A 23,288-nucleotide genomic window follows, 5' to 3' on the forward strand; every position below is an offset into this window, starting at 1 on the left:
TATGCAGGGCCAACTATAAGTTATACATGGATTTTCAACTGCACAGAGGTCCCATGCACCTAACCCCTGCGTTGTTCAAGGATCAACTGTATTCTAAATTTACTTTTCTAAATGTATGGACATTTCCCCAAAGCATTTTTGATAAGCTATCCTTTCCCTGTTTTTGGTTTGACACATTCATTGTACTATATCCTTATTTACTGTTTTCTCAAAACTGACAAATCAGTAAGCAAAATATAGTAGTCTCTTACTGTGACTGTGAATTTGGTTGGATTCATCCTTAAAGATGTTTGTTCTTAGTGGATTTTAATCTTATAAAATATAAATTTTTTTGTTCTGTTTAATGATTTCTGATATTACTGTTGCCATCTCTGTCAGTTTTGTGTATCCTGGATAGATCTTTATTGCCCATATGTTTCTTTCAGTTATTCTGCATCATTTTGCTTTACTTGCCTCTCTTTAAATGTAAAACATCATCTAGCTAGACTTTCATTTTTCCTTAAAACCTTCCCCCCTCCCAACTTGAAAATTTGTCTTTATTTATTATTTATTTTGCATTGTTAGAAAACTTTTTTAAAAAGATATAGATTCATAAGCACTTAAAAGAAATTATACAGGAAGATCTTGTGTATATACTTCACCCAGTTTCTTCCTGTGGTAACATTGTGCTATAGCACAATAGTACATGCAGGAAATTGACATTGACACAATCTGCACACTTTACTCAGATTTCATCAGTTTTATCACTACAGGCACTTGTGTGTGTATGTGTGTTCTCTGACATTTTATGTAGATCTTGTCACCACCACCACAGTCAAAATACAGAATCACTCCATTACAAGGATCGCTTGCTAAAGGGCTTACTTCTTAATAGGAAAATTTAACCTATTCATATTTACTTTTTTTCTCCCCTGCAAGTTTGGAAATTCTAAAACCATGTAGAATTGACTTTCTGTTGCCCTCACACCTCCATTTAATAAGGTGAGACCTTGACTCCTTGCCTTCCCCACATTCTTGATTCAATTGATTTGATTTCCTTTTTAAATCACTTATCTTCTGTTTTTTTTCCCCTAACCATCCTTTTCAACTTTACCACTACTGCATCTATAATGATTTAGACTTAACTATAAGGTCACTGGTTACTTGAATATTATGTCTTCCCTTTTTAAAAATTATTTACTTTAGTTCATTTGTTTTTTGACTGGAATACTTTCTTGAGTAATGTTTTTAAGAAGAGTTATGGGAAGTATACTTGCATGTCCAGAAACAGTTTTCTGTTTGTTGTTTGTTTATCTATGTGAATAAGAGTTTGAGTCAGTTCTTTTTCCTTAAGAATTTCTAAAATATTACAGTATCTTCTAGCATTTTTTTGAATTTTCATCAGCTTCAATCTCTTCTTGAATTCACCTTATATAGATATTAGGTTTCTTGCATCTGTGTTCCAGGTTACTTATTATTTTTTTCATTTAGATTTTCAATTTATTTTGAACACCATGACTTTAATTTCCATGAACTTAAATTTTTTTTCTAAATTCGCTTGTACTTATTTTATGGATCCTATGCCCTATTAATTCACACTAAAGATACTAGTTATTATTTTAAAACTCTTCTATTTTTTGCATTAACTTTTGTTGGAGACCACTTGCTCTAATTACCCAAGTTATTTCTATGTCTTTAAGATGGCTAATTCTACTCATATATATAAATTCAGATTTGTAGTGACTGATTTGTTCCTGGTCGGGAATCTCTCAGAAGTCATGAAGGTCTCTTTTCTGGGCAGGTGGTCCCCAAAGGCCAGGTGAGTGGCTGGGGCTCTGAGATCAGGCTTTGCCCTGCGCATAATGAATGGGCAGGACATACCAACTAGTAGATATCTTTCAGGGTGTGCTGGTCAAAAACAGACTAATAAGCTAGGATGCCCATAAACAAGCTGATTCTGGGATACCAAATCTCCAACTTGACTGTCTTGGTCCACAGCAAAGACTGAAAACAGAAGCATACAGAAGGGTTTCATTGCTGTAAAAATTCTTTTGCGTGGCCCCTTTGTAGTCATTGGAAGCAACCCTGTCTTCTCCCCTAACTCCCTGGTGACCACTGATCTGCTTTCCTTCCCAATGATTTTGCCTTTTCCAGAGTATCATGTACATGAAATTAAACAATTAGGTAGCCTTTGTGTGTCTTCTTTCAGTCAAAAAATGCATCTTAAGAGTCATCTCTGCTATTGCCTGAATCCGTGACTCATTCCTTGTATTAGTAGTATTTCATTGGATAGGTGTACCACTGTTTATCCATTTGCCTGTTGAAGGACATCTTGGATATTTCCAGATTGGAATGTTGATGAATAAATCTGCTTTAAACATTTGTGTACAGGTTTTTGTTTAAATATAGGTTTAAATACCTAAGAGTGGGATTGCTGGATGGTTTGGTAAGAGTATGTAAACTTTATAATAAACTGTCAGACTTTCCCAAAGTGGCTGTACCATTTTGTATTCCCACTGGAAGTGTTTGTAGCATCCAGTTTGACATCTTAAAATTTGAATGATCTGTATTTAACTGTTCCCAGATTTAAGATATTAAACACTATCTTAGTGTTTGAAACTTGAAACTGCTCTTAAGTAAAGCATTTGCTAGGACACACAAAAATATGTCATAAAAGACAAATGATAAATTGCCCTTAAAAATTGAAAACTTTTCTCTTTAAAAGATATTATCAAATAGATGAAAAGGCAAGGGCTTCCCTGGTGGCACAGTGGTTAAGAATCCGCCTGCCAATACAGGGGACACAGGTTCAAGCCCTGCTCTGCCAAGATCCCACATGCCGTGGAGCAGCTAAGCCCATGAGCCAGAACTACTGAACACGTGTGCCACAACTACTGAAGCCCACGAGCCTAGAGCCCGTGCTCCGCAATAAGAGAAGCCACCACAATGAGAAGTCTGCGCACCGCAATGAAGAGTAGCCCCTGCTCGCCACAACTAGAGAAAGCCCGCTCACAGCAACGAAGACCCAATGCAGTCAAAAATAAATAAATAAAATAAATTTATAGGAAAAAAAGAAAAGGGAAGCACAGACTGGGAGAAACTATTTGCAAAAGATATATCTGATAAAGATTGTATCTAGAATGTATAAAGAACTCTTACAACTCAATAAATAATAAGAAAACAAAAAAACAATGAAAATGGGCAAAATAGACATTTCACTGAAGAAGATACGTATGGGAAATAAGAACATGAAAAGATGCTCCACATCATTACTAGTCCATTGAGAAATGCAGACTAAAACCGTGGGGTATCACCACCCACCCACTGGAATGTCCAAAGACTGACAATATTAACTGTTGATGAAGATGAGGAGCAGCTAGAACTCTCACTTATTGCTGGTGGGAATGTAAAATGTTACAGCCATTTTGGAAACATTTTGGTCCTAGAAACAACCCAAATGTCTATGAGCAGGTGAATGAATATGTCTGTATAATAGATATGATTTAGCAAGAAAGGAAGAAACTGTTACATGTAACAACAGGGAAAAATCTCAGTTATGCTGAGCAAAATAAATTAGACACAAAAGTACATACATATTTCACTTATATGTTAACTCTAGAATAAAGGACCATATGATTTATAGTGACAGCAAGAAGATCAGTTTTTTCCTGGCACAGGGAGTGGATGGGTGATTGGGAGAATAGAGATATTCTATATCTCGGTCCTGGTGGTGGTTGCACTGGTATATGTCTTTGTCAAAACTCATTGAACTGTACACTTAAAATGGAGTACATGTTTTGGAATGTAAGTTATACCCCAAAGTTAATTTACCAGTATTACACCATTTTAACTAATGGCTCTTTTAGCTTGAATGGCTAGCAGTGACATACCTATGATCTTGTACTTGGATTTTTGTTAGGAAGGCCAAATAAATTCAGTATATTTTTATTAGGTAAAATGCTCTTTATTTTAATGTACAAATGTATAGTTAGTATTTGGCTAAAATAAATTCACATTTACTTTGTGGTTTTAATAGCTAGAGAGAGATTTTTTTCTCTCTTTAGTGTGTCCATTAAAATTATCTGCCACCAGATATTCCTAATTTTTAAAACTGTAGGTTTTAGTTAAATATACGTTGTGTGTCAGCTAGAGGTTTAGGGTTATTATAGTTCTTCCCATTCAGATGGTTTATTCTTATTCATCATTAAACAATTAAGAAACATGTAAAATAGAGATAATATAGCATTAGTGACATTTGTAAGTAAGGTACTTTATAGTGTCATACCTGTGTAATTAGAAATATGTCCCTCTTTGTCACTTGTGAGATAGTATCTTGGGTAGGAAGAGGGTTTCCAGATCTATTGTATCAGAAAATCACCATTCATTTATCCTACAGGTGTGTGTGTGTGTGTTTTTAACATTGAGTCCTTAATTCCTTTTTCGTGCTACTAAAGATTGCTTATGAAATATTTCGTAAGTTTAGATATGCTTGTTAAAGTCTAGGAAAGAAAGAGGAGAAATAAAACATTCTGTAGAACTAACCATTGTCAATTCCTAGTTTAAATTGATTCTAAACCTCCTTTGTTTTCTGACAAGTGTATTCCTAGTTTCACTGGTTAGGCACTTCCTGCTTAGTCCTGGCCATTTGCTCATTAACTCAGCAGAAATTTTGAAGAGCCCACTGTGTTCCATACTTTTTGTATTTTCAAAGCTGACCTTGATTCCTGGAAGAGAAATGGATACTGTTTACCTCTTTGGTTTTCAAGATTTTCCCCTGGCCTTTAGGTTTTTCATCCTGGTTGGTTCCCTTGCCTTCTCCTTCTGCTTTATATGCCTGGATTTTCAAAAAGCCTTGAAGCTGGATAGGAGGCTCTCTTCTCTCTGTTCGTCCACATGGTTCAGTTAAGAACTCAACCTGTTTATTCTATATTGGGGCCTTGTTGATTACAAACTATAGTCATAATAAAAATGTTTCAACTGGAGGAGAATTTACTTAGAGGAAGAGAGAGAAACGTGAAGTTATAATATTCAACCCCCCATAGTCTCCTTCCTGACACTGTCATATTTTTTCAATATAGTACATTGTAAGTAATTAAGGGATGCTATTGTTAAGACTTTGCTCCTCCCTATAGCATATCTAATACCTGAACAATATGAACCTGTCTTTTTACCCTTACTCTTATATTATTGCCTCTCTTGGCCTGTCTCTTTTCTTTTGCTTGAGGTTATCCCTTTTTTGTTTAAGAACTTCTTTTTCATCCACAGTTTTTCCAGTTCTCCATAATCACCGTATGGTCTTAACATAGATTTGGAGTGTTAAAAAAAATCACCATATTTGAGAGAATAGCTTTCTTTTACCTCTCTAATCATCTCTTTCATGAATCTTTCTTTAATTTCAATCAGAGTTTCTTTGTGGCCAAGGTCAGGTCTTCTTACGTATTCAAGGCTGCTTTTGTACTAATAGAATTAGTACAAAAAGTTACCACTGTTTCACATTCTCTTTGAACAGTAAAATTTCAATATATATACTATTCCTTACTGGAGTGTTTCAAGGAAAGTCATACATTTGATTCTTACCTATTGTGTTTCCGTTTTCCTTATCCACTTCCCCCCTCTTTTTCTCTATATCCAGATACGGAACTTTTTTTGTGTCATTTTTTGGTCTACATGTGCCTTGTATTGAAGGGTTTTATTTCTGTGTCTATTTTAAACTTATTTAATTCTCTTCTGCCATCTACTCTGCCAGTCTCCAAAAAAAATGAATAAATGTTTATTGAGTATATATTGGCATGTGCTAAGCCCTAAAGATGTAGTTCTAATTAAGACACATTCTTAGAACTTGAGGGGTTCTTAGTCTATTAAGCTAGAAAAAATATCTCAGCATGTAAGAAATGGCACACGAAATGTAAGAGCAGGGAAAAAGCGGGTAGTGGATAAGGTCTGAACCTTAAAGATGAGTAAGAGGGTGCCAAGCAGAGGAGGAGCAAGGGAATTCCAGAGCCACGCAGCCTCAGTGGGAGACTTGAAGATGCTGAGGTGTGAAAGCACAAGTGCAGTTGAGGCCGTGGTGGAGGTTCTGGTGGGTCTACAGGAAGGGTGGCGTGTGTAGAAGTGGAAGGGACAGGGAGAAGACTGGTCCAAGGTAGGTGGGAGGTTCTCATGTATCATGTTATCAAGAAGACAGCCTTCCTTTAATGGGACCTCTGTATATTTTAGAAGAATGAGGAGGGAGAAGGCCCAGAGAGGAGACTGAGAAGTTACCAGAGGGGTGGGAGGAGATAGGAGAGCATGTGGTGGCGTAGAAGCCTACAGGGGGCAGGCCAGGGAAGGGGGCTGGTTATGTCAGCTGCTGCACCAAGTTCAAGTGTAATTCCATTCTTTTCTTGATTGATATTTTCCTCCATTCCCTCGTGTCTTGATGTCTAGACTCAACCAGAAAAGTCCTTTCCTTAAAGCAGTGTCTCTTGATCAGTTTCATCAGGATTCAGAAATGACAACATTTAAAGTTCAGCCATTTTTTCTTGATCTGTTACCACATTACGCCTTCTGTGACATTTTGTTAACATCCTGCAAGGCTGCCGAAACCCTCGTTTTTTTCTGTCACTTCATTGACACATCTCTGTGGGCTATTTTACAAGTAAGTATTGTGTTATTTTACAAGTAAGTATTGTGTTATGACTTGCCTTCAGTGTAGAGCTCTGCCTTTTTGCCTGGCCTTTTTATCTTTCCCATATCTTTTGACTTTAATATAAGTTGAGAATCCTCTTTGGAGTTTTTTTTTTTTTTTTTTTTTTTCTCTTTGGAGTTTTAAACTTGTTTTCCAGGTTATTCCATCACACCATGAACCTAGGCTTTCGAGTTCATCCCAACTGCCTCCTTTCGTTGATTTCATGAAAAGCCCTTTTCCTTCTTCCACTTTCCTCTGCCATCTTCTCTGCAGTTCCCGCCATCCTGCTTCTCTCCGCCTCATCGACTCCCCATCTCACTTTAAATCTCAGTAGTAAACATATGTTCTCCCTTGTCTATACCTCTTAATTTCTCTTTTCCACTGTTATTGCTTTCTCTGTAATTGTATTGTTTAACTTCGTTAAGCATTTTATAATATGAAAGATGTGGTTGAAAATAAACTTGTATTAAAATGATATCATGTCGCATAAAGCAAGTTGTTTCCGAAGGTGTATGAAAGTCTCCTGATGCAGGTTAAAATGGCTGTTGTTTTGTATTCCTTGATTGTGCTAGTATAAAATTTCAGTGAGTTGTGGGGAATTTCTTACTTCGTAATCATTGTTGGCAATTGATTAGATAAAATAACTTGTAAAATAAAGATCACCCTATTTCTATTTCAGACTTTTTGTTAAACGGAAAATAATATTTGTATGTATTGTGAGAATCCTTAAAATTAATGTAGCTTTTTTTTGTTTTGCTCAAATGTTTTATTATAGTCAAAATTATTTGAAAAGCACATTTAATATATTACAGACATTTCACTGTAAAAATGATCCTTGTATAATGTAGCTTTTTGAATGAACTGGAAAAGAAATGTATATACCTCCCAAAAGGTATATCTTATAGTCACCCTCTTGGACAAATTTAGTGTACCAGACTAATATTTGTTTCTTTGCACCAGGTGGGAAAAATCATTTTGTCTTTGAATTCCATTCTCCTCCTAAAGGGGAGTTATTGTATCTTTTGCATTTGGTTCAGTGCCCATTGGGATATTCACTGGTTATCACAAATTGCCTCAATGCCTTGGCAAAAGTCCAGATAGTACATGGACAATTTAAACTTCTGCATTGGTCGTTGCTGCCCACATGAGTCCTGAAACTGCGGCTCTCTTCCCTTTTTCAGCTTCATTTCCCAGGGAAAAGTAGAGTGAGCTATCCTTTCTTCTCCATATGTTCGTCCCCAACCCCCCAAATACTTTGATGTATCATCTTAGTTGACTGGAAAGGAGTTTAGAATCAAGAAGGGTGTTAACAATGGGTTTACACATTTCCCTTTTTTATTTCCATGGTTTTCAAAAACAGGTTTTCAAAAACAGGTTTTAACTTCATTACATTTTTCCAAATAGTATGGCTGGAAAAAGAATAAATATATTTGCTTTTCCAGTGCTTTATTTCCAGTGCTTTTTTTTTTATACTGCTTTTCCTTCTTTTAAAATTTTTTGTCATTTTAGCTTTATCTTACAAAAAATTAACTCTAAAGATTATTGTTATCCATAGTTGGAAAAAATCAAGCATCCATTTACATTTCTCGCTGAGAAGTTTGAACTTCTTCATATGTAAATGTGAAAATGTAAACTTCATGTGTAAATGTAAACTTCTTTATATGTTATAAAGTTATAACTCACTTGTACATATGTTACTTCAGTGCAGAATTTTACTTAACTTTAACAACAGCTTAAAAATGATATTGCCCACACGACGGTCTTGCTGTTTTTGATATTATCCCATAATCTATGATGGTAAAAGCTAGCTGGGAAACAGTTGTAAAGTTCGTGGCTTGGTAGGTCAAACAGAATTTGTCTTTCACAATTTGTCTCAACCTTTTTGCCAGGAATGATTGTGAATGTTCACATGAATGATGATATCTTATTTTGCAGGTGTTTCTTTGGTTTTATAAAACTATTACTTGCTGATAAATGCAGTTTTATAAAGAAAGTAAAAGGAGCTCGGTTGCAGCAATTTATAGACTGTGGAGAGAGAGGTGATGTCCATAGATTACACAGTCAGACCCATCCATCCACCTTGGCAGATGGGTTTCTGTCCTTCCCTTGAAGATTTCCAGGAATAAAACATCCACAATCTTCCAAATTAGCTGAGCTCCACAGTCTTCCAAATTAGCTGAGCTGTCAATTGAGTTGGATACTTGTACATTATTCTTTATTTCATAAATTTCATTTTTGCAGTTTAAATTTGTTTCATTAATTTTCTTTTAAGAAAGAGATGGGCCAAGTAACTTCTTTAGAAAATTACACTTCTTAATTTACCTGGGGGCCTATTTTGAAATAAAGTGTATGTGGTAAAAGAAAGAGCTATTTCATTTCAGGTTTTGGTGTTAAAGATTTGATATTTGTGCATTTGTAAATTTTTTTATTTGACATATTTATACTTGTGGTAGGTGAAATGTTTGAATAAAGAGGTGATATTCTAGATAATTATTTTCCCCACATTTATAACCTGTCCTATACTTCAGCACTTGGTGTTGTATGTCCTGAGGTGAATCTGATTTGTCAACTCATGATATGTCAGCATTAGAGCATGTGCTGCAGAAACTCCTTATTTATTGTAATACATGCTTTGTTAGTCTTTTCAGGAAAAGTCTTGTTCAGAGTGTTCTATTATTTCTTGTTTTTAGGGTGCAAGTTCTTCCATTTAGTGTGTCTGCCTACTGACTGTCCGTCCCTGTGGTTCATTTTCTTTTACGGTCTGCAAGTTTGTACTGTGATGCATCTTTAGTAAGAGTTTAGTCAGTCTCGTGTTGTGGAAGCATCCCTGCAAAGAGGTTCACATCTGCCCCTACCAGTTCAGGACCACTCTTTCTTTTTAGATCTTTTGGCTTAGGGATGGTGTAGGGATTCTCAGCCATGAAGACGGTGTGAATTTAGGCCCACACTCTGCGTGGTACACGCCTAACAGGGTTCTGATTTCCCTCCGGTGACTTTCCACCACTGCCTAGGTTGATGTCAAGTGTACTTTGGCTTCCTGGCCGGTGAGCTAAGTTTTCGCGTTCCTGGCTTTACAGATAGGGTGATTTTTCCTGAATTTGGCTTTATGAAGTTTCTTCCAAATGTGACCCGTGGCTTGAAATAACCTCTCTGCATGTGTGTTAGAAAGTCCCCTTATTACAACCACTAAGACCCATAATTGGTTCCCTGACTCATATTAGCTTCAGCTCCTGCTCTCCGCCCTTTGACTTTCCTCTCTGTTTCTCACAACCGTGGGTTTTCCTCACGTGTTTCTAACTCAGCTCTTCATTTACTGTTTTGCCGGTTATATTTTTGTCAGGTGTTTCAGTGTGGATCTGGCTGGGATTGAGAGGAAGAGGATGCTGTTATCTAATTTTAAGTTATTTTAGATTTGTATAATTTTTTTGTTTGCTCATCATCTTTCTGTCAACACGTGACATATTTTGTGCCTACTATGTACTGAGCACTTTGATAAATGAAATCTTTGGCTAGATTCCTTCCTTCAAGAAACTTGGTCCTAATGTAGGCCCTTGTGGAACAAGGGTATATATCTGATACAAAGGTGGTACCAGATAATAAATTATGGAATAAAGTGGCTGGAAAAGGAATGTCGAGGTAGAGTTAAAGTAAAATAGGAAGGGTGTTTAGAAAGTGAAAGAGTTTACTGCATTAGACAAAAAGAAATGGGTCTAGCTTGAGGAGAGCCTTGAAATGTCAAACCAAGGGATTTAGATTCTATCTTGTGCGTAAGAACAAAAAGCTGTTAGAGGTTTGGGGTTGGAGAGGCGTCTAATGTTTTATAATCTTAGTGTTAACGTTTTGCTCTACTAAAGAAAAGTTGTTTTATTTTCCTTCTTTTACTTAGGAGAAATTAAACTCAAGACTTTACAGGTAGAAAAATGAGTATGCTTGATTTCCCTGTTGGTGTAGACAAGAGATTACTAGTCAGTGCAGACAGGGGCCAGGCCTGTGTTGTAAACTAGTAGAGCTGGCAGGGAACAGGAGCGGCCACCAGGCCTCTTCTCAACAGGGTTTTCTGGATTGTTAAAGCTTGCAATCTCATCCAAATTTTAAAAATCACCAAATATATTTGGTCCTAATATATCTGCTGGCATGGTTTGACCCATAAGCTATGGGTTTGCAACCTCTATATAAAAAGGGTTCATTAATAATATTTTTATTACATTCTGTCATAAAATTTTAAAAATATATTAATTATTCAAAATTGTCCACACAATTCAGAAAGATGTGATGTGTTCAATTTGAACGTTCTGTATCTAGTAAGTAGCTATTTATCTATGATAATAAACTTGTTGGGATATTTGACTTCCTAAGTCAGAAATAAAAATATTTTCTAAAACTCTTGTCTTACAGGTAAAAGAATGTCATATTTCAACATTGGTACCTGAAATCAGAGTGTAATTGCCAGGCCACATGGATGAGTGCCAACCTTTGCATTTCTGGTGTGTATCCTGTGACCATTCTGTCTGGGGTGAGTGATTTCTAAGAGTAGCTGGCAACAAACCAGATGCCAGCCAGCCATGGACTACCCTCACAAATGATGCTAGAGGTTATAAATTAAACACTGTCTGGTGATCTGTGATGTGTAAGGCAGTTAATATAGTTGGTCTGGATTAACTGTCAGCTCCAGAAATCTGTATTCCCATAATGTGAAATCTGTACTTAGCATGTTCGGAAGTGAGTCATAATTAACAATAGGGAATCATTTGTTTAAATGTGAAGTTATAAAATGCCTAAGGTCCTTTTGGATTTACAGCAGTATTTTAGTGGTTCCCCATATATTTTAAATAATTTTAATTTTAAAAGTTCAAGGACTTAGTATTTCTTGAAGGATAGTTATAATTTTGCATAAAATAGGTTTTTTTTGGGTCATACATCTGCCATTGCCTTATAATGTCAGTTTTGCTTCCCATATAGCATAAAATTGTATACATTTTCAGTATTCAGTTTTCTTAAAAGTACATTAGATAAATTATACCAGAGAGTCTCATTTACGTGAATGTTGTTTTTTTCAGTTTCATTCTGGGAAATTACATTGGGTAAAAAGCCGTTTATTACCTTATCCATGCATTTTTCTGTTTATTTAAATTATTTTACTTCAACAAGCCATTCATTTTTTTAGAACATCCTTCAAAGAGTTCGCGCGTCTTACCGAGGACACCTGACCTTTTGAAGCTTCATAATTCACACCTAGATGCCACCAGTCTTTCCCATGTTAACAGTTCTGACTATGTTTTATTATATGTGCCTTCGGCGCCGAGCCAGGACAGCTACAAGAGGAGAAATGATGAACAGCCATAGAACTATAGAAGCAAACAGCCGGACTTCCCCTCTCAATGCAGAGGTGGTCCAGTATGCCAAAGAAGTAGTGGATTTCAGCTCCCATTATGGGAGTGAGAATAGCATGTCCTATACCATGTGGAACTTAGCAGGTGTACCAAATGTATTCCCGAGTTCTGGTGACTTCACTCAGACAGCTGTGTTTCGAACTTACGGAACATGGTGGGATCAGTGTCCCAGCGCTCCTGTGCCATTTAAGAGGACGCCGCCTAATTTCCAGAGCCAAGACTATGTGGAACTTGCTTTTGAACAACAGGTGTATCCTACAGCTGTTCACGTTCTAGAAACCTATCATCCTGGAGCAGTCATTAGAATTCTAGCTTGTTCTGCAAATCCCTATTCCCCAAGTCCACCAGCTGAAGTCAGGTAAGACTCATTTTTTAATGACCATGTTCTATGGCTGAAAGGTTGTGGTAGTTTTAATACTGGAGGTCTTTTTTCACTGGAAGCATTCTCTTAAGTCATTTAAACAAATTCGATTTTTAAAATTTTCCTTAGTTTTCTGATAGGGAAAGAAAGATCAGACATATGAAATGTAATGCATTCTTTATACCTGTAAAACCTCACACCATAATAATCATGGATTGTGAGATTTGTGTGTGAATTTACTATAAATGAAAAGCACGATTTGAACTAATTGGGACATGGACCAATCTGAGAAGTTAGTTGGAAATATGATTTCTAACAGATTTTCAAACAGACATCATATTACTGCTTTTAAATACTTTGAGTAACTCAAAGTCGACCTACAGAGTGACACTTTAGAGGAAGTCCGTAGGGGATTAGCTTTAATCTTAGGTGGATGTTTTCGTAACAAGTATATTCATTTAAAAATACATGCTGGGGACTTCCCTGGTGGCGCAGTGGTTAAGAATCTGCCTGCCAATGCAGGGGACACGGGTTCAAGCCCTGGTCCAGGAAGATCTCACATGCCACGGAGCAACTAAGCCTGTGCGCCACAACTACTGAGCCTGCGCTCTACAGCCCACAAGCGACACCTGTTGAAGCCCACGTGCTACAGTTACTGAGCCCGTGTGCCGAGAGCCTGTGCTCCGCAACAAGAGAAGCCACTGCAATGAGAATCCCGTGCACCGCAAGGAAGAGTAGCCCCTGCTCGCCGTAACTAGAGAAAGCCCGCGTGCAGCAATGGAGACCCAGTGCAGCCAAAAATAAATAAATAAATAAATTAAAATAAATACATGTTGCCTTAAGTATTCATGCATTCTCCCTAAAGGCGCTCTCTCTCTTTCTCTCTTTCTCGTTTCTGTAGTTCAGCCTCCTGATTTTTAAAAATATAATTATTTGACTAGGTAATATATTCACATGGTTCAAAAATCTAAAAATTACATAATGCAGTCTTGCATGTACCCTGTTCCCCATGTGCCTAGGATCCACCCCTCCCTCAAAGAAACCACTTCTTTGCATTGTTCCAGAGTTTCTTTATGCAAATATAAGCAAATACACATGTATTTATTTTATTTTTCTTTATACACAAAAATAAGCACACTATTTGCATTGTCCTGTACCTCACGTGTTTCACTTACTGGTGTATATTGTATCTTTTCATGTAAGTGCAAAGAGAGCGTCATTATTCTTTCCTACAGTTGCAAGTAATGCAGTGTATGTGTACCCCAACTTATTAACAACTCCCCTATTGATGGGTTCTTAGTTGTTTCGGTACTTTTGCTATTATTAATATTAATGCAGTGAATAACCTTGCCATGAGTCACTTAGCATGTGTGCAAGTATATCTGTGGGATAAGTTGCCAGACAGATTGCTGGGCCAAGGGTCTATGTATTTGTAATTTTAATACGTAGTGCCAAACTTGCCTCCCGAGAGGCTCTCCTATTTCTGTTCCCACCAGCAATGTATATGCATGCATGTTTTCCCGAAGCCTCACCTACAGAGTGTTTTAATAAATTTTAGCATTTTTTTCAATTTGTTAGGTGAAAAATGTTAGGGGAAAAATGTTATCTCATGTTAACTTTCATTTGAAATGCTTTTATCATCTCTGAGGTTGAATATCTTCTCATGTTTCAGAGCCATTTATATTTCCTTCTCCTTGAACTGTCTGTCATGTTATTTGTCCATTTTTCGAGTACTTATTGATCTTATCAGTTTTTAACCTTTATATTGCTTGATTCATTCATTAAATATTTGAGTGTCTACTATGTGCTAAAGCATTGTTCTGGGTATTGAGGATACATTAGTAAACAATGAACAAAATAGACAAAAACCTCTGCCCTTATGAGCGTATTCTAGCCCAAGGGCAGTCTGTGACACCTGTTAAACTATAGGAGCCCAGCTGCCTGCGGAGGAGGAGTGAGGGCGCAGATCACATTGCACGTTGCATCTAACACACTGCTTCCTTGAAGTCCCTGTCCCCTCAACTCCCAGGGAGCACCTCCCAGTCTACCAGGAAGCAAATGCAGAGTACAGCTCAACTTAAGCTGGAGACTGCTGGTATAATCTTTATGTGTTCTTATCAGAACGATTGTGATAATTCATTGTGAACAATATTATTAATGGGTCAGTTTTTTTAAAAAACAGGAAACCAGCATCCTTTAATATACAGGCTTTTTTTCCTGAGAGGAAAAAAAAGTACTTTGAGTAGGATCCTTTCTTATGTGAGAATTGTTTCATTGGACTCTGTCATTTTTTGCCTCTTTCCTACAAAGCTATCTAGTTTTTTTTCTAAAAAGATGAACCAATATGGGGATAAGGTCTATGCAACATGTAATGTCTTTCCTCTGATCTAAAACTTAATGTCTGCATAACTGATTTTGAGTATGAATCATGCTCTTGGGTTCCTAGCTGAGAGCTGTAGTGTGTGATTGTGATCAAAGTGACAGCTTTATTTATAGATGTATCTCTACTTTGCCTAACTGATTTTTAGCCTTATTCCACAGAAAATACCATTAACTTTTAAGAGAAAAAGAAGCTAACCAATATATATTATTGCAGAATAAAAAAGGGCCTTTTAAATTTTACTGATTATGAAATCAGTTTCAGTGTTTAAAAAAACTTGTTAGGAAATACCAAAAAAGAAAATATATATAAAACCCCCCCACAGTTCTTCTGCCCAGATTCAGTAACTGTTAACGTTTTGATGAATTTCTTTAGACGATCAGAAACATTGATTGAACACCTTCTCTGCTCACTCACTGCCAGGAACAAAACAGAGCCAGACAGATGTGGGTTTTGTTCTTTGAGTTTTACAGGCAAGCCTGGAAGAGGGCCGTGAGATTGCAGGTTGCATGTGCGGGCAGAGGGGAACGCCTAACCTGTGGGGCTCCGAGAAGTCCTCCCAGAGGAAGTGACTTAACTGGGACCTGAGGGCTGCGTGAAGCTTTAGTTTGGGTAGGAAAGGTGGAGAGAGAATACTACATGCAAAGGTGAAACCATGAGGTGAGATCTTGGTGTTCTGAGAAGTGAGAAAAGCCCCAGAGTGGAGAGAACAAGCTGTTGAAGGGCCACAAGCTTTGGGATTTCATAGAGCTCTTGGATCCAGTTTCCCAGAAGCAGACCTTGAGAGGACTGTTCCTCTACTAAAGGTTTGTTAAGGAAGTGCTCCTGAAGAAACTGGTAAGGGGTGGGGACGATAAGGGAGTGGGGAAAGCACTGTAGGGAATGGAAGAAATCAGGCAAGGATGCAAAGTCCTGTGAAATCTCAGTCAGCCTGGAGGCACAGTTGCCGGGGAGCTGGGCTCTGATGTTCCTGCCTGTCTGTCTTGGGCTGTGGGCTGGGGGAGTAGGAAGGGGAGATGGAAGTCTTCCAGGCACATGCCACTCTCAGGATGAAGAGGAGGCTCTGGGAGCCTATGTAGTTCTGTGTAGAAGGCTGCAGGTGGGAGCCCTTAGGAGCAAGCCCGCACATCTGGGACATGGGCACCAGACCTACCAGGAGATCTAAGCAGAGCACAGGTAGAGAAAGTCAACTCCAATAAACTGGTAAACATAATGGTATAAACATAATTGTATTGATAATAAAAGTTAGAGGACTGATATAGGGTTCTCAGATTAGTTACTTTGCTACCAACATCATTTTTCATCACTATCATTTCATAAAAGAAACCCCAGTTTATACTGAGAAGTTAGCATGCTCAGAATCTCAAATAAAGAGCGGTTGGCAACTTACGTGTATATGTGTGCATATCTTTATATATACCAATGTATTCTTTATTTTTCACATTTAATCATGGAAAGCTCTATCACACACTGTGGTTTAGGAACCACTGGACTGTACTGCCTATTACTTTAATTAATTGCATACAGTTTTATTTCTCCCTTAGGAGTTAGCAAATAAGAGAGTGTGTTGGAGTAGCTCAGGAATTTATGGGAAATGAACTTGTCCCAGAACAATTTAAAATTTAAAAGCAATCTTTCTCCATTTTGTCTGATTGCATTTCTTTGTTCAGTGAGTGAGGTAGGAAAGTTACAGGTAGTTCTGTAAGATCTCAAAGTCGTCTGACTTCGGGCCTAGTGCTCTACTAGGAGAAAAGAAAAACGGTAGTATAGAGTGTCATGGTTCTGAGTATAAGATCTTAACAGATGCTTGTGTAAAGAGTCAGAAAAAAGGCTAGTGCAGGGTTACACATGGGAAAGAGAGACGGAAAAGAGGAGGAAGAGAATGACAAATTGAGGTCATATTAAGGAAGCTGACTGGAATGAAGCTATTTGGGGATAAAATTTAGTGGTATGGATATTTTTTTTTTTTTTGAGTGTTGAAAGCATTTTCACTAGAGAATATTGAAGTTAAGAAGGCAGGGAGGAAGAAAGTGGCCGTCACAGAAAGAATTTGTTGCCAAAGGAAGTTGCTTAAGCAATGATTTCACGAATTGGTCATAGTCTGGTCCCCTTGACTTTGTGAGTCAAGAAGCATGATTTTGTCATTTAAGTCAGAAATGATCAGACCCTTTATCGGTTAGTTCTTTTTAAAGCAGATGCCACTTTGTTAGTTACAATTAGAGACAGGCTGGGAAGCAGGGAGTGAGTAGGTATACCTATTAGAGTATTTAATTTTATTCTAGTTTGTTTTCCTATTCTATCCCTTCACTTTCAGCAGGTAAAATGGAACAGTGTTGGCAAGAGAACTTTCTTTTTGCTGGTTACTAGTTGTGCTTACTAACCAGGGGGAATTTTGGTTATAGGGAAGCTCTTTGCATCCATGTGCCTGGCTTCCAACCTGAATATGTTAGAAAACTTGCTTTCTCCGGTTTCCATTGATGAACATCTCTCTTCCTCTCTTGTCTACCTGCTGCTTCCTGCGAGCCCTAGAGAGATGTTCTCAGTGAGTAACAACAGGTCAACAGTTACAGAGACAGAGTGCTTTGTGTCCAAGCACTGGACATATAGTAGGCATTCAGTGCAATCAACAGAAGGAGAAATCAGTGGGCTGGTAAAGAGAATGCTGGTTACCAACCCAGAATTAAGGGCTCCAAGTGCAGACAAAGTGCAGCCTGATAGGGATTCCATGCCAAATTTTACACATGATTCTGTAGATTTAAAATACTTACAAAGGACATTAGTGTTTGTCATATTTGTCCAGTAGATGAATACGGTGTGTGGGCATATATAGTCAGCACATAAATGTGCAGACTACAAAGGCCATGACTTAAAGCAGTTTAATCTCATCAACACTGTTCTGGGTCTAGAGGATTAAGAGTCAGGGCTATCTCATGGAAAATTGTGTGTGTGTGTGTGTGTACACACATGCACGCACATGTGCATTTGCTTGTATTTGCTTATTTTCACTGACTAGCTTTTTAAATTCTGGCATTAATTTTCTAGAATAAAAAGAGATTGGCATAGGAAATATAGCCATTATTTTATAATAAACTTAAGTGGAATATGTAAAAATATTGACTCACTATGTCACACACCTGAAACTATTCTAATATTGTAAATCAACCATACTATAATTAAAAAAAAAGATTGACATATTCTGTTGTTGGGTAAAGTAGATATCTTTCTCTTTCTAACTTTAAAATAATATATTCTAGTTCTATTAGAATTTTAAACAAAAACACCTAAATACAGATACCCCCAAATCAATTTGTATTGGTCTCAGAGTTAATTTAATTCAACTGGCCACAGATCTATAAAATAATTTTTCCATCTTTTTACCACTTTTCTTTATTACTTCTTAGGCTATCAAGAAAAATCAAAATAAAATATAAATAAACTAATGATACTTGAATTTTTTTATGTTTAGACATTTAAAACTTTTTAATAACTGATAAGGTTTGATATTTTTCAACTTTAAGTATGCTATCATATTTAAACTTATATGTATAACTAAATATATAAAGTTTATGCTATATAAAGTCAGAAGCAAAAATGATGCTAACATAGCATTAAACATTTAAACATGCTAGAAATGTTAAGGAAGTCATTTTAAAGCATCATCTTAACCTTGTCCATTCTGCAAGGTAGAGAGAGAGAGAGGACTTTAGTGGATTAATACATTATTACAGTAGAATATTTCTGCTCTAATCAGTGCTTGGCAAGGGACCTGGCAGAGGTGATTTCTATATTACATTTTCAGTGTTTCTGTTAAGGCTCATAAAAACTTCTAATTGAAGCTAAACAATAAGATGGCTGGTTTAGTCCACATGTGTTGTGAACCAGTACAGGCAGTTATTTCACAGGGTCCTGAGTGGTCCTTGTTTCGTGGACATGAGACATTCCTCCAGCATCATTTCATGTCATTTTCCAGCAGCAACAAAAGGATGAGTAAAACCACAGTTTGAATTTTCTAATACCTTCCACCATTTACCCCAGGATTCTTGGAAATGTACTGTCCAAAACTAGGAATGCGTTTTCCCACGAACATTGTTTTAAATGTTTCGTACTTCTGTTCCTGTATGGCTAGCTCTATTTAACTGTGGATTTTCAGTAGAGTGTTCAAATCAATTCCATTGTTAGAAACCCTAAAGATTTTTGCATTTAGGCTTTAGGGGCACTTCTTAGGTCTAGGCTGGCATTCCAAATTTGCTTTTCTGCCTTGTCACAGAAAGTGAGAAGATGCCCAGCTAGCTTTCCTTTCCTCCTCAAATCTGCCGCAACCTGCTCTGTTCCTTAGAACTCTTCCCCTACCTCCCAAGATTGGATGTAGAGAGGGACCAGTCTCTTCATTCCTACTTTCAGGTTGTCTCTGAATACAAATACTCACAGGTTCTTTATATGTTTGATGGGTTTTATTCCTAGTTTTCAGGAGAGAAGTAGCAAATCTAACAAATATGGGTTGATTATAAGGGTTCTGTTAACTGCAAAAGTCCTACTGTTATGGTTAATGATATGTTTACTGGAATCCCGTTGAGTTTCTGCCTTATGCTTTTATTCCTAAACGTAGAAATTAACCAAACTTCCCTTCTGAGAGTGGTGCTATATGCCTTTCTTGCCCCCATCTTGGCCTAAAGACCATTATGGTACTTGTATGTCGATGACTTCTATAGTCTCAGCTCAGATTTCTGCCGAGTTTCATACTCTTTTGTCTATTTCAGTTCCCTAAATGCCTTGCTGTAATCAGTTTTTACCTGGATCTCAATAGGCCATTGGCTTATTAAGAAAAAGAGGGAGAGACTGGGCTTTCCTGGTGGTGCAGTGGTTGAGAGTCCGCCTGCCGATGCAGGGGACATGGGTTCGTGCCCAGTCTGGGAAGATCCCACATGCCGCGGAGCGGCTGGGCCCATGAGCCGTGGCCGCTGAGCCTGTGCGTCTGGAGCCTGTGCTCCGCAACGGGAGAGGCCACAACAGGGAGAGGCCCGCGTACCGCAAAAAAAAAAAAAAAGAAAAAAAAGAAAAAGAGGGAGAGGACTCAAATCAATAAAATTAGAAATGAAAACGAAGAAGTTACAATGGACACTGCAGAAATAAAAAGCATCATAAGAGACTACTACAGGCAACTCTATGCCAATAAAATGGACAACCTGGAAGAAATGGACAAATTCTTAGAAAGATATAACCTTCCAAGACTGAACCAGGAAGAAATAGAAAATATGAACAGACCAATCACAAGTAATGAAATTGAAACTGTGATTAAAAATATTACAGCAAACAAAAGATCAGGACCAGATGGCTTCACAGGCTAATTCTATCAAACATTTGGAGAAGAGCTAACACCCATCCTTCTCAAAGTCTTCCAAAAAATTGCAGAGGAACGAACACTCCCAAGCTCATTCTATGAGGCCACCATCACCCTGATACCAAAACCAGGCAAAGATGCTACAAAAAAACAAAATTACAGACCAATATCACTGATGAATATAGATGCAAAAATCCTCAATAAATACTAGCAAAGAGAATCCAACAACACATTAAAAGGATCATACACCATGATCAAGTGGGATTTATCCCAGGGATGCTTCAATATATGCAAATCAGTCAATGTGATACACAATATTAACAAATTGAAGAATAAAAAACATATGATCATCTCAATAGATGCAGAAAAAGCTTTAGACAAATTCAATACCCATTTATGATAAAAAACTCTCCAGAAAGTGGGCACAGATGGAACCTACCTCAACATAATAAAGGCCATATACAACAAACCCACAGCAAACATCATTCTCAATGGTGAAAACTGAAAGCTTTCCTCTAAGATTAGGAACAAGACAAGGATGTCCACCCTTGCCACTTTTATTAAACATAGTTTGGGAAGTCCTGGCCACGGCAGTCAGAGAAGAAAAAGAAATAATAGGAATACAAATTGGAAAAGAAGAAGTAAAACTGTCACTGTTTGCAGATGACATGATAGTATACACAGATAATCCTAAAGATGCCACCAGAAAACTACTAGAGTTAATCAATGAATTTGGTAAATACAATATTAATGCACAGAAATCTCTTGCATTCCTATACACTAAAAACGAAAGATCAGAAAGAGAAATTAAGGAAAGAATCCCATTCACCATTGCAATGAAAAGAATAAAATACCTAGGAATAAACCTACCTAAGGAGGGAGAAGACCTGTACTCAGAAAACTATAAGACACTGATGAAAGAAATCAAAGATGACACAAACAGATGGAGAGATATACCTTGTTCTTGGATTGGAAGAATCAGTATTGTGAAAATGACTGTACTACCCAAAGCAATCTACAGATTCAGTGCAATCCCTATCAAATTACCAATGGCATTTTTTACAGAACTAGAACAAAAAATCTTAAAATTTGTATGGAGACACAAGACGCTGAATAGCCAAAGCAATCTTGAGGGAAAAAAGCAGAGCTGGAGGAATCAGACTCCCTGACTTCAGATTATACTACAAAGCTACAGTAATCAAGACAATATGGTACTGGCACAAAAACAGAAATATAGATCAATGGAACAGGATAGAAAGCCCAGAGATAAACCCACACAGCTATGGTCAACTAATCTATGACAGAGGAGGCAAGGATATACAATGGAGAAAAGACAGCCTCTTCAGTAAGTGGTGCTGGGAAAACTGGACAGGTACATGTAAAAGAATGAAATTAGAATGCTCCCTAACACCATACACAAAAATAAACTCAAAATGGATTAAAGACCTAAATGTAAGACTGGACACTATAAAACTCTTAGAGGAAAACATAGGAAGAACACTCTTTGACATAAATCACAGCAAGATCCTTTTTGATCCACCTCCTAGAGTAATGGAAGTAAAAACAAAAATAAACAAATGGGACCTAATGAAACTTAAAACCTTCTGCAAAGCAAAGGAAACTACAAACAAGACGAAAAGACAACCCTCAGAATGGGAGAAAACATTTGCAAAGGAATCAACATACAAAGGATTAATCTCCAAAATATCTAAACAGCTCATGCAGCTCAATATTAAAAAACAAACAACCCAATCCAAAAATGGGCAGAAGACCTAAATAGACATTTCTCCAAAGAAGACATACAGATGGCCAAGAAGCATATGAAAAGCTACTCAACATCATTAATTATTGGAGAAATGCAAATCAAAACTACAATGAGGTTATCACCTCACACAGGTTAGTATGGGCATCATCAGAAAATCTTCAAACAACAAATGCTGGAGAGGGTGTGGAGAAAAGGGAACCCTCTTGCATTGTTGGTGGGAATGTAAATTGATACAGCCACTGTGGCGAACAGTATGGAGGTTCCTTAAAAAACTAAAAACAGAATTACCATATGACCCAGCAATCCCACTACTGGGCATATACCCAGAGAAAACCATAATTCAGAAAGACCCATGCACCCCAATGTTCATCGCAGCACTGTTTACAATATCCAGGTCCTGGAAGCAACCTAAATGCCCATCGACAGATGAACGGATAAAGAAGATGTGGTGCATATATACAACAGAATATTACTCAGCCATAAAAAGGAACGAAATTGGGTCATTTGTAGAGATGTGGATGGACCTAGATACTGTCATACATAGTGGAGTAAATTAGAGAAAAACAAATGTATATTAACGCATATATGTGGAATCTAGGAAAATGGTACAGATGAACCGGTTTGCAAGGCAGAAATAGAGACACAGACGTAGAGAACAAACATATGGACACCAAGGGTGAGAAGCGGGGAGGAGAGGGGGTGGTGGTGGTGGGATGAATTGGGTGATTGGGATTGACATATATACACTAATATGTATAAAGTAGATAACTAATAAGAACCTGCTGTATAAAAAAAATAAAATTCATAAAAAGTAAATAGGCCATTCAGGCAACGAAATGAACTGACAATATATTGGAGGGGAAAAAATTTGATATGATTAATAAGCATATGAAAACATTTTAAGTGTTATTAGTAGTCAGTGAATTATAAATTATGTCACAGAGACCTGGGTCACTGTGAAATTAGAGATTATTTTTTAAAATAAAGAGTGCTTTCAGTGGTCATTCTTACATATTGTTGGCATAAGCTTCTTTGAAAGCAGTTTGTAGTATGTATTGGGAGACTTAAAAATGTTCTTAATCTCTGACATAAAATCTTTATGTAAAAGTTCTGCTAGCTAAAGTAAATAAATAGAAACAGAAGTATTTATTGAAGTATTTTTGTCTGTGTTTTTAATTTTCTCTGTTATATTAGAAAACAATATTAGAGAAATGGTTATTTATGCCATATATTGGAGAATATTATATATCTAATGATGCTATGTTACAAAGAATCTTTAAATAATTTTGGAAACTAATTTTTTAAGAAGACCTATATAAAGACATGGAATATGCGTTAGGCCTTGAAGAAAAGATGGGCAGATAATTGTAGGTTAGGCATTTCATTGGGAGGGGAAGACAACATGAGC

At 37.1% G+C, this 23,288-nt stretch overlaps 1 protein-coding gene and 1 long non-coding RNA gene across 4 annotated transcripts in view; one reads left to right on the forward strand and one right to left on the reverse strand.

Annotated features, from left to right (window-relative positions):
• The window catches only part of LOC125960607 (uncharacterized), a 315,000-nt gene that overhangs the window by 14,466 nt on the left and 277,246 nt on the right, over positions 1–23,288 (reverse strand). The gene's annotated exons all lie outside the window — the stretch shown is intronic.
• The window catches only part of FBXL4 (F-box and leucine rich repeat protein 4), a 67,841-nt gene that overhangs the window by 4,309 nt on the left and 40,244 nt on the right, over positions 1–23,288 (forward strand). For 2 of the 3 annotated variants that reach the window (XM_004264794.4, XM_033418792.2), the window contains exons 1-2: positions 11,042–11,159; positions 11,811–12,394. In XM_004264794.4, the coding sequence (XP_004264842.1) occupies positions 11,883–12,394 (512 nt within the window). In that variant the 5' untranslated portion in view covers positions 11,042–11,159; positions 11,811–11,882. Of the gene's footprint in view, positions 1–11,041; positions 11,160–11,810; positions 12,395–23,288 lie in introns of those variants that run through there. The other variant, XM_033418791.2, reaches the window with a different exon arrangement.

This window comes from Orcinus orca, chromosome 12 (assembly GCF_937001465.1).
Source record: "Orcinus orca chromosome 12, mOrcOrc1.1, whole genome shotgun sequence".
NCBI lineage: Eukaryota > Metazoa > Chordata > Mammalia > Artiodactyla > Delphinidae > Orcinus > Orcinus orca.